Source organism: Nanorana parkeri, unplaced genomic scaffold, assembly GCF_000935625.1.
Source record: "Nanorana parkeri isolate BGI_ZX_2015 unplaced genomic scaffold, ASM93562v1 scaffold113, whole genome shotgun sequence".
Classification (NCBI taxonomy): domain Eukaryota; kingdom Metazoa; phylum Chordata; class Amphibia; order Anura; family Dicroglossidae; genus Nanorana; species Nanorana parkeri.
The window spans coordinates 378,102-390,199 of record NW_017306381.1 but is presented as its reverse complement, the minus strand read 5'-3'; the positions used below and the strand labels follow the sequence as shown (position 1 = coordinate 390,199).

At 48.5% G+C, this 12,098-nt stretch overlaps 1 protein-coding gene across 1 annotated transcript in view; it reads right to left on the bottom strand.

Annotated features, from left to right (window-relative positions):
• Positions 1-7,473: 7,473 nt before the first annotated feature.
• The window catches only part of LOC108784374 (prominin-1-A-like), a 50,807-nt gene continuing 46,182 nt past the window's right edge, over positions 7,474-12,098 (bottom strand). The window contains exons 22-23 of the mRNA XM_018553171.1: positions 9,632-9,744; positions 7,474-7,572 (exon numbers count right to left, since the gene is read on the bottom strand). Of these exons, the coding sequence (XP_018408673.1) occupies positions 7,521-7,572; positions 9,632-9,744 (165 nt within the window). The 3' untranslated portion in view covers positions 7,474-7,520. The remainder of the gene's footprint in view (positions 7,573-9,631; positions 9,745-12,098) is intronic.

The window sequence follows — 12,098 nt, the reverse complement described above, 5'->3', positions numbered from 1 at the left end:
GAACAAAAAGAGGGGGGCCCTTTGGTTTTTTTTTTTTTTTTTTTTTTTTTTAAGGTCAGCCTCCATGTTGTGTTCTGCATAGATTTACTTTAAAGTTGACCTCCCTGTTCTAAGATTTACACAGCTCTGCCACACAGCGCGACCCTGTTTGGCAGAGCAGCAGACCTGAATTCTATCTGCTGGAATTGAGCTTTAAAGCAGAACTCTGGGTAAACTTTTTGTTAACCCTTGCAGTGGGGCTACCCCTGGCACTGCAAGGGTCAACTGCTTGTTTGGGTCTAGGTGCAAAAAGAAAAACTTTATACTTGCCCGATCTTCGGAGCTGACTTGCTCTTAGAGCGGTCCCTGGAGCCTCGACCCCCCTCCACTGCAGCAGTCTAAGGTCCCTGAGTCATCATGTTCTGTACATTGTAGAAGATGTAAGGACGCCGAGGGACATACCATCACTGGAGGGAGCGTTGTCACAGCTGGCCGGCTCTATGGTTCAAGTGAGTATAACTTTATTATTTTTACACCTGGACACAAATTGACACTTAACCCTTGCAGTGGAGCTACCCCCCCCTGCAATGGTAAAAGTTTGACTGGAGTTCTTCTTTAAAGTATAACATTGTTATATGGTAGGTAGAAGTAAAAACACCATGGGGGGAATTTATCACAACTGGAGCTGACCAAATCTGGAGCAGCTGCGCACGGCAACCAATCAGCTTCTCTCTTCCGTTCGTTCAGTTAAGGTTTGAACATGAAAGCTAGAAGCTGATTGGTTGCCATGCACAGCTGCTCCAGATGTTGTCTACTCAAAAAAATCCCCTCCCTGTCATTTTTTTTTTTGGGTGCGGTTTGAAAAGAATTTCCTGTCCCAGAGACACAACAGGAAGTGAGAGGAAATACCCCCTTGCTAGCCACAGGTGTTCCCATTGGAAGAATTCCCCTCTGGTTCTGTGATGATTACAAATATATCTTTCTGGATCTTCTCTCATTGGCTATCCAGTTGGCAATGGTCATCAGGACAAGCAAAGGATGAATCTCCCCAGATGGGACACTAATAACAATTAAAGCCTGGCCGAGGTTCTAACCCTTCCATACTCTATCCAGAACTAAAAGCAGCAAGCCTGGCACACTGATACACTTCAAGGTAAATTGATGTAACACAATTGTTAGATGTTTCCTTTTGTGGTTCACCGATATCATTGGAAGCCTCCAGCGACAGACTGGAATCCACTCCAGTTTTACGCATTGCCAGTGTGTGCTCAGTGCAGTGATAGGCAAGACCGACAGCCGCAGGCATGCCTCCCAGAGGCATTATGGGATTTGTAGTTTCAACACAGCTGGAGTGCCGAGGTTGCCTACCTCTAGTGTAGACTTTAGATGGTGGGCACCCAACACAGCCAGGCGCTGAACAGTTGTGACTTGCTGCCGGCGGCACTCGGACACTACAAAGGTTGTGATATTGGTACAGAGGTGAACGTGAAATGGAATGACCAGACACCACCCGTCCTCGTGGAACTTTTATTTATTTGCAGTAAAAATTAATGATCAACTGAAACGTCATTGGAATGTACAGCAAGAAATTGCACTTTTATATTCTTCTCAAATATTATCACAAAATAGAAATTTGACTTAAAAATAATGTACAGCCTTTGGGTCCAGTGCCAGACTGGGTCTAATAATATCATTCCCTGTGGTGATGGGGTGACGATGGTTATACATGAGCCGGGCTGGTCACCCTATACAGTGCAATGGAGGGAAAGATTCTCGGGAGGGACACAGATCATATGAGTTGTGACGGTGAATGCCGGATCCGCTGGGCGCATATTACGCTGTATGGCACAAAACCCAACTCCAGAGGAGGGAGGAAAGGTTTAGATCAGCCATCCCCAACCAGGGTTATGCGGAACCCCTGGGGTTCCCTCAGCTTTGGCTCATTGGCCTCCCATTGGATGGTGCCTACGTAGTTCAGGATTCAACAAGTGGCATAGCACCAATGATCCTTCTTGGCTACCTGGAAGAGCGGCATTTTCCTTACCATTCTTCCCACTACCCACCAATATATGCGGCTTCTTTCCCAAGATTCCTTATCAATTGATTTTACAAGGGGTTCACCAGAGGTAGCTGGGGGTTCCTTAAGCTGTGGCACATTGACCTTCCATCTGATGGTGCCTGCATAGTTTCGGGCCCATTGCTACTTGGCAAAGCAAGCGCCATGGCCCCAATTGTTCCCTGAGCTGAGGCACATTGTCCTCCTATCTGCCTGCAAAGGTCTAGGTCCAATTATATTTTGTAGAGTAAGCGCCATGGCCCCAATGATCTTATCTAACTGTAAAAGTGGAATTCTGATTTCCGCTGTAAAGACGGTATTATTCCCTCTAGCCACCAATACACTGAGCTTTTTTTTCCCCCAAAATCCCCCATGCATTGGTTTTAGCAGGGGCTCCCCAAGACCTAAAACATTTTAAGGGTCTCTCTGGGGTAAAAGGGCTGGTTTAGACCCTCTGCCAAGTTGTTATGGCCGGCTGAGTCCCTGCTTGTATGATTCACCCCTCTGTTTGTCTCCATGCCTATTGTCACCAAGACCAGAAAGTGAGAGATCCCAAATTTGAGGATTGTCATGGAAGCAAGAGGAAATCTTCCAATGGTGACAACCGTCCTAAGATGGGAATTGGCTTCAGGTTGGTGAGATTTCATTTCCCGCCCTCTTGAGTCTCCAAGGCAGGAAGTTGAGAGAAATCATTCGAGCAGCAAAAAAAAGTAACCTGACAGGAGTTTGAACTTTTCTAATCTATTTAAAAAAAAAAAGGTTTGGGCTCTACATAAATCTGAGTGCGGAAATGTTAGGCCCCGGGTAGGCAACCTTGGCGGCTGTTGTGGCGCTACAAGTCCCATGAGGCATTGCAAGACCCTAACAAGCACATGCGTGACTCCCTGAGGCAGAGGCACAATAGCGTTTGTAGTTCCATCACAGCTGCAGAGGTTACCTACCCCTGTATTAGACTGTGACCCCCTCTCACATTCCACACACACACAATCATTCAATACAACTTCAGGAAATCTTCCCGCCTAGAATGTGACAATTACAGAATATAATCTCATAAAGTAATCCTATTTTCTGGCAGCAATGTTTCCCAAACAACCTCTAACAACAAATAGTAGACTTGCAGCCTGCAGATAGTTTTTGACCCATCAGATCAGGAAATCAGTATTGTGTACGTGCGGCTCTATATAGCGCAGCGTGAGCAGTAGCGCAGTCACTGGTGACCATCGTACAGCCATCAGATCAGGAAATCAGTATTGTGTACGTGCGGCTCTATATAGCGCAGCGTGAGCAGTAGCGCAGTCACTGGTGACCACCGTACAGCCATCAGATCAGGAAATCAGTATTGTGTACGTGCGGCTCTGTATAGCGCAGCGTGAGCAGTAGCGCAGTCACTGGTGACCACCGTACAGCCTGCTGCTAGTAATAAAAAAAGAACTGATGGCAGGATGAGAATCACATGAGACGCGTTACGGGGCGGGGGACTGACTAATAGAATTATCCCTTTTATCAGACAATGGAACTCTGAGAGACGCATGCCCCTAGGCTGCTCTGTGTATTGGACACATTCCATTCACCCCCATGAACTGAACACATGAACTGCTCGATGAATCCAAGCTGGAGATGGTGCAAGTTCTGCATAGAAAAGGGGGAAACAAACTGTCCCTAGAAACTTCCTGATTTACATATTTTTAAGGGTCTATTTTTCTTTTTTAAAGGAAATTTCAACCCCAAATAGTTTTTAGTATGTTTGGGGGTCACATCTCACTGTATACAGTTTTCTTGAAGGGTAATTCCACCTTCCCGGGTGAATTTGGGAAAATGGAATTACCCCCCTCCAATCTGACACACTTCCCCCCCCCCTTATACTTACCTTTGGCCAAACGCTCCTTCCTCCTCCGCCAGTGCTGGTGCACTATGCATACTCCGTACATGGTGGTGCGGCCCTGTATTTTGAATTTCACCCGCTACTGGCAAGTACTCATTGGTCAGTGGGGTCAGATGATCTGAAGTCAATCAGAAGCGCTTTTGACCAATGGAAAGCAGTTCTTGCCAAGAAGCGCCTCACTGGCCAACGCGGTCACCTGACAAATAATGAGCGCTCACCATTTGCAAGCAAATTCAGATTAGAGAGTGCAGGGCTGCGCTGCCTTACACAGAGTACTGATAGTATACCGGGACAGTGGAGGGGAAGGGGAGTTTGGCCAAAGGTAAGTATATTGGGGTGGGGGTAAGGGGCCAGATTGGAGGGGGGTAATTCCATTTTCCCAAATTTCACCTGGGAAAATGGCATTTCCATCCTCCAATCTGATCGCCCCCCATATCTATACTTACCTTTGGCCAAATGTTCCTTCCCCTCCATCAGTGCTGGTGCACTATGCATACTCTGTACATGGCGGTGCAGCCCTCTGCCCAGTATTTTGAATTTCACCGGCTACTGGCAAGTACTCATTGGTCAGTGGGGTCAGGTGATGTGAAGTCAATCAGAAGTGCTTCTGACCAATGGAAAGCAGTTCTTGCCAAGAAGCGCCTCTCACTGGTCACCGCGGTCACCTGAGCAATAATGAGCGCTCACCATTTGCACACAAATACAGAGTGCAGGGCTGCGCTGCCGTGTATGGAGTACTGATCGTATACTGGCACCAGTGGAGGGGAAGGGGAGTTTGGCCAAAGGTAAGTATATCGGGGTGGGATGGGGGCCATATTGGAGGGGGTAATTCCATTTTCCCAAATTTCACCTGGGAAAGTGGAATTACCCTTTAAGCAATACTGTTGTAGAGTCTGTTTCCAAGTTACTTACCTGGAGATCCTGAAAGTAAACATCACTTCCTGTTTCACACTGACAGCTCTAAGTCACTTCCTCCCAATTAGCGGCAGCGTTGTCAGACTCCAGTTGGCCAATGGGCGGCCTATTAGGTCTATCGGACAAACAGCCCAATGGCCAACTGAAGGGACGCATATGGCAGGCCAACAACGCTGCCTGCTAATCACCATTGAAATACATGCATGGGATTTATTTTACCTGCCAGAGGCTTTGCCACTTTGTCCCACCTGAGATTTACACAACTCATGACCCGAGTTTTATCTGCTGCAGGTAAGCAATACAGTGTGATCACCTCCCTACTTCCAGCCTGCAAAAGGACAGTGAGGGAGCAGCAACAGACCACTCAGGTGATCTCTCTGCTCTCTCCTCCTGTTGACATGTTTCCTGTCTGTGCATGCAGCAGAGCCAGACTAATCCTGGTGCTGGTTTTCCCTCTCACAGCTACTGTACAGAAGGCTGATTATGAAGGATTGGCTCCGGTATTTACATTATTTTACATGTACACATGATGAGGATTCTTTTTAATGAATAAATATTTGAATTGTAGTCTCTTTTTATTATATCTGCCCGGAGTTCAGCTTTAGTGCAATTCATTGATTTAAACTGGACAGCGGGGTGAACTCAATGACTGGAGCAGCCCGTTTTCTTATGGCAACCAATCAGCTTCTCTTTTCAGTTTGTTAAGCTTTGAAAATGAAAGAAAGAAGCTGATTGGTTGTCATGAGTCTTAACTTTTCATGATGACTGTTTCCTGTTACAACCAACACTTCCCATCTTGCAGTGAACAAGAGGACATACAAAGAACCAGCGCCACTTCCTGGGAGAAGTCAGTGGCATCCTCGAGCCCTGGATGGGAGCCTCAGCTGTGTCTGTTAGCAAATGTCCTGAAATTTTCCCTTTTAAAGAGACCCAGTCAGCAATAGGCACCTAGAACAAACCAAATCTCCGCTCCTGAGTGCAGCCTTTCCTTGTTTTTGTTCTTTACTTGTATTCTCTCCCTGTCGGGGGGGAAATTATTAGGCTGTATGAGGCCAAAATCCTCGCTAGGACTTATATTAGGTCTATTCTATTCAGCTGGTTTAATAAGAAGTCTATGACCATTCTCTATGTACTGGGATCAGTATATTCCCATATCTGCCCTTTAGGATGGAGGTGGGAAAAGGAGGCGCTTGGCAGGAAGTTCTGACCGTTGAAATCACCCCCTAAATGATGGGGCCAAAGCTCAGTTCACACATGTGCATTCAAGGGGTACTGTGGTGCAGTGCCCCAAAGATTTTATTCAACAGTTAGGCGGTAGGCACTTGTGCCCACCCACAAGGGACCCCTCACTGTACCCCACTAGGTGAGTGGTTGGAGAGCCAGTGAACATTTCCACAATAACATGCCCTACAGTATAGCATTTGATGTCCATGTGAATCCAGGCTCAGCATTCACACTATGGTTCCTTACTGCCAGGTGAATCCAGCCTCAGCATCCGCCCCATGGACCCTCCCTGTCATGTGAATCCAGCCTCAGCATCCGCCCCATGGACCCTCCCTGTCATGTGAATCCAGCCTCAGCATCCGCCCCATGGACCCTCCCTGTCATGTGAATCCAGCCTCAGCATCCGCCCCATGGACCCTCCCTGTCATGTGAATCCAGCCTCAGTGTTCACCCTATGGTCCCTCACCTCCAGGTGAATCCAGCCTCAGTGTTCACCTTATGGTCCCTCACTACCGTATGAATCCAGCCTCAGTATCCTACCTGATATTCCTCACTGTCATATGAATCTAGCTTTAGCATTCACTCTATGGACTCTCACTGCCAGGTGAATCCAGCCTCAATGTCCACCCTATGGCCCCTCACTGCCAGGTGAATCCAGCCTCAATGTCCACCCTATGGTCCCACACTGCCATGTGAATCCAGCCTCAATGTCCACCCTATGGTCCCTCACTCCCAGGTGAATCCAGCCTCAGCATCCACCCTATGGTCCCTCACTGCCAGGTGAATCCAGCCTCAGTGTCCTCCCTATGGTCCCTCACTGCCAGGTGAATCCAGCCTCAGCATCCACCCTATGGTCCCTCACTGCCAGGTGAATCCAGCCTCAATGTCCTCCCTATGGCCCCCTCACTGTACTATGTGGTTGCAGCCCATTAAACAGAAGCCGTCATATATCACATCTGAAAAGTGCTCCCCGAAATGTATTCTAATTCAACTGCTTAAAAAATAAAATTAAAAAAACTTTCATTTTAAATTGTTATATTTGGAAAAATATCAGATTAAAAAACATCAAGAAAAACAAACAAACATTTGACATGAAATGTATAAAAATAGAAACACCGGTTTACAATCCAACAGCGTATTGTAAGTGCCGCCTGGACCCGCCATCAGCAGCCGGGGTCATTTGGTGGGTCCAGCGGCCGGGCCGGTGTGGGGTCTAGTAATCTATTCTTCACACACAGGAAAAGACCCTCCACCTTGTCAAGAAAAGAAAGGTCCCTCAAAGTCTTCTGTTGGTTTTCGGAGTGACTTTGCTGGTTCGGGACCCATCGCAGCCAGTGTATCAGAGGACTGGAAATAAATAGACCAGAAGATTCATAATAAATAGTCACATTGTCTCCGTGTGCGTCACACACAAGATGGCGGCTCAAAGCCACGTTCAGGGTCTTGATGGTCAGTGCTACCCCCTCATGACCTTGCAGCTACCCGAGGGATGAGGAATTGCTGGGAAGTAGAAGTCCTGCAAAGAGGGGAAAACATTTATCATTTTTTCTGCACTTCTTCACAAGCTGTCTCAGCCCCACCTGAAGAAGAACCCTGCCAAGAACCTAACCCGGGACTATAACACCCTCATCCTTACCAGGAAAGGTCGCACTTCCGCATCCTGGTCCCCATTCCCTCATGTATTGATGAGCATGAAGCCCAATCAGCTGTAGCGCCTTCAATAATAAATGTACCCTTTATGGAAACCAGAACCATCAGTATAATGAGGCAGCCTGATGCTTTTGCCTCGGGGGCATCTCTTAGGGTCCCATGAGGGTGCAGCAGGCAAAGCGGCATGGCTGCCCTGGTGCACAATGTTTGCACTGTGGCTGCCGCCCTCTTTCCGGCCAGAGCGTTCCAGGTTGCTAAGAGCCGGACTCATCTCCCCGCCCTGGTCTTTGCAACATGGGGCGTTCTGGCCGGCGTCCCACCACGCTCTTGTAGTGGCATCACTGGTTGCCAGGGGCTGGGCAGGACGCCAGCCAGAGCATCTCATGTTGCAAAGACCAGGGCGGGGAGACGAGTATGGTATGGAGATGAGATGGGACACCAGACAGAGCTGGGTAGGCATGAAGAGGCATATCCCCGAACCTCCCAACCCACCCCCGATAACGTGCACCAGGGGCACCCTCCCCTCTGGCCTCAGGGATGCCCCGGAGGGAAACTATACATTTTTTTTCCCCACAGTTTTAGAATAAAGTTAATGTGGTCAGTAATGACTTGCGCCTCGCGGGCACACCACATCCCTGGTTCATCTAATGTCACTGTTGGCTAGCAGGGCATGCTGGGAATTGTAGTTCTACCAGCAGCCCATCACTCTCCCGGGCTATCTGGTGTTGCTTCCTCCACGCTCTGGTCAGTCCTATAACCCCGGGAATAAGCACAATAGGGGCTGATAATGGGGAGTCACACTTACATCTCCAGATGGCCGTTGGGGTTACTGAAAAAAACAAAAACAAGTCATTAACACCACGAGACCGACTCGCACAATAACAAACAAAGTTCAATCTGCTTCTATTTGGCCTTCCCCGCCCCCTCCTCATCAACACACTCAGAAAAATGTAAATAAAACAGTTCTGCTGTCATTGCATACGTTATTTTAGACATCACTGGGTCTCTTGGCTTCTCTATACAGTGCAGGTCATGGCTGGTGGGAGGGGCCAGCAGAGTGCTGTATATAGCCGGCAAGAGCAAACAGTGGGCTGGCTCCTGGGAGATGCTATGCAAATGCCTTGATGGGTGGGTGTCAGTCTGGAGGAGTGGGCGGTCCTAGGCAGGCTGTATTTGCTGTGTCCCCTTGGGGAGACTTACCCTTGTTTTCCTTTCTGGACAGGAAGTGATGGGAAATGTATCCAATGGGGACATAGCATGCAACAAAACCCTTGGTTCAGTAAAACTGGGAAGAACCCGTCAGGCTGTTACTACCGTTTATGTCTTCTGTTGTCATATAGACAGGAAGTGAGGTGAGACAGCAAACAAAAAAAACTTGGTAAAAGTATTTAAACTTCCCCAATCTGTCCAAAACTGACCATTGCAGGGGTGACACCAAAATGACTCATAGTCATTTTGGTGTCACCCCCCTCTAAAAAGTCAGGCACTTGGTCATGGACTTCACTAAGATGGCCGTGCATGTGCGATGACGTCACGGCGGGGGGTCACCCGGCCTCGGGACGCCCCTGCATGAAGTGTATATATGTGGTATCACCCTCCTACAATCCCTGTACAGCAGAGCTCCGATTGGGGAAGAGAGAAGCAGCACCAAGAGACAATCAGTTGTCCTGCAGTGCAAGAAGCATGTTGATAGGAGGAGAAGACAGAGTGAGAGAGATGAGTTCATGAGTCCGCTGCCAATCACAGGCTGGGGGAGGGACAAGACCTGTAAGTGTCATTTTATTGCAGCAAAGAATAATCAGGTCTCCTGCCCTGCCAGACGGGACTGGATGGGCAGGTAAAACAGCTTCCTGTACAGTGTGACCTGTGTATTGCGCCGTCTGCCTGGGGGTCACCTTTAACAATCATCGAGCGTGCGCTCTTACTCATAGGTGTCTGAGCTTTTCATCCTCCGGTAGTACTTGGCCAGTTTCACAGACAGGATAATGCTGGGGATGAAGAAGATGGTACACCAGCCGATACTGAACCAAAAGGCATTCTGGGAAAGGAAAGAAAGAACCAATGAGAGAATATTCTATATTATTCATTACAGGTATTTATATAGCGCCGACATATTACGCAGCGCTGTACACACTGCACAGTCACATCAGTCCCTGCCCTCAAGGAGCTTACACTCCAAGGTCCCAGCCTCCCATATACACATACAGGGCCAGTGTAGACAGGCAGGTGGTTGGAGTGTGAGAGGAAACCCACATGAGCAAAGGGACAACATGCAAACTCCATGCAGATAGCATCCTGGCCGGAATGAATGAATGTAGTGTTAGAGGTAGATAGAACTATGCAGGAATACCCAGCACAGCCCCCTTCAGGCTGACCTGTGACACTACAGCACACAGCAATTTTCATCAATAAGATTATTGTCAGGAAGTCAGCTGAGTGTAGGAAAATGTTCTGATCAAAACATAAAATAATCTGAAATTCATGAATATCACAGAAACACAAATATCATAAAACCCAGCAGAGCATTCACCTAAGTGGTCAGCAATGTCCCCTCCATGGTGCCCGAGTCCTAGTATGACTCCTGCCAGGGACAGGATCTGCATGGAGCTTTGTAGATCCTCCGTTTCTGCAGGTCTCCTCCCACAATCCCAAAACTGCACCCAGTGCAATTACAAAGCCACCATGGATGACCTCCTTCTGAAGATGCCATTTGCCTGGCTGGCCCTGCCTTGAGTCACCACAACCAGCATGCAGATCAGGAGCAACAGGCCAGTGACACAAAGCAGTGATGCTATTGGATCAGCCAGGGAACTAGCATCTTAGAAGGGGAGGTCAGCATTGGTATCAGGTGCGTAACTGGAAACCTCCGGGCCCCAGTGCAAGAAACCATGACGGGCCCCCTGGGGAGGCACTGTCAGCGCCTTGGCAGCTACCAGGGCTGAGCCCTCTTCTTCCCTCCCCCCCCCCTAGTCACACATGCGATCACTGCAACGCTGATAGTTCTGCCAATGATTGATACCGTCTAAATGAAACCTGTGTTTGAAAGTATAAAGTCCAAATCAAGTGTCACCCCTTCTTATTGCTTCATAGTCCTGTGTCCCCCCTCCTTCCCATATCATGATAAGTGGCTGATTTTTGCCACAATAGAAATGCTGCTTCCTGCCCTCAGACTGCTGTGCTCTGTGTTGGCAGAGCTGAGTGACAGCCACGACCCCTCAGACTTGTATTGCAGAGGTAGAAAAGGGGCGTGTCTGACTGGGTGTGTATGATTGCATTGTGCTCTGGGCAGTGTGGTCAAATTCTGACGTCTATTGGACTGAGCACTGATATTTGGGGTAAGACTTTGACAATGGAAGCTAACAGAACAATGTCCACCTCCGTGAATATGAATTTCTGTTATTATAATTGGGCTTTATTGATCTGCCAGGCAATGCAGGCCCTACCCCATGTGTCCGTATGCCTGTGATGGGGTCATCAGACCCGTAGTGATCAATTAGCTTGACATAGCGGGCCTCCATTGTGACCCCTGACATCATCAATGGGCCACACATGATATTCAGTGATTGTAAGGCTACAGAGACTGAAGACATGAAACAGCAGAAGGGCCAAATGCGGCCCGCAGGCCTCAAGGGTGGACACCAGGGCATTAGACTGTTAGGTTCTCGGGAGTCAGGGAGCGATGAGAGAGAGGAGAGTCTTCTCTGTCCCATGATGAAGATGAAGGGTCAATGTCATATAATACTGAGATAAATACAAGGCGTCTTCCAAAGTCCACCCAGCACAGAGCACATTTTTGTGCGTTAATACATTGCAATGTGTGAGAAATAACCGGACTGTGACAACGACACATTCCAACCACGGATCATCTGCCCCATGGGCCACACACACACACCCTTTCATCGCTGACCCCGGATCAACAAAACAGGAAGTTACCTGATGATACCAAGGGGTTAAATTCTGATGGTCATGGAAGATCTTTAGAAGCCTGAGTCACAATAATGTCTAGCGATGGGGTTACTTAAAGTGAATCTACCAGCGACATCACAAGGGGGGTGCACAGGGTTCGGCCCGCACCGGGTGACACCATCAGAAGCTGTGACAGTAAAATGACTGACAGTCATCCCCCCCCCAAAGTCGGCCACTCAGTCATGGGCGAGAGAGAGGGGGGCACCCGACAGCATACTTGATCCCCACCAGGTCAATATCCCCCTCTCTTTACCAAGATGACTGCTGGCGGTGAAGTACATCACCGCACATGCTTGATGACATCACAACACGGACCTCCTAACACATGCACGGTGGCCACATAGGGTGACACCCACCCTGGTGCCGCCGCTGGAATCTACCATCACATACATTAACCAGTTCAGCTCTCCCCCTGTATGTCCCCTA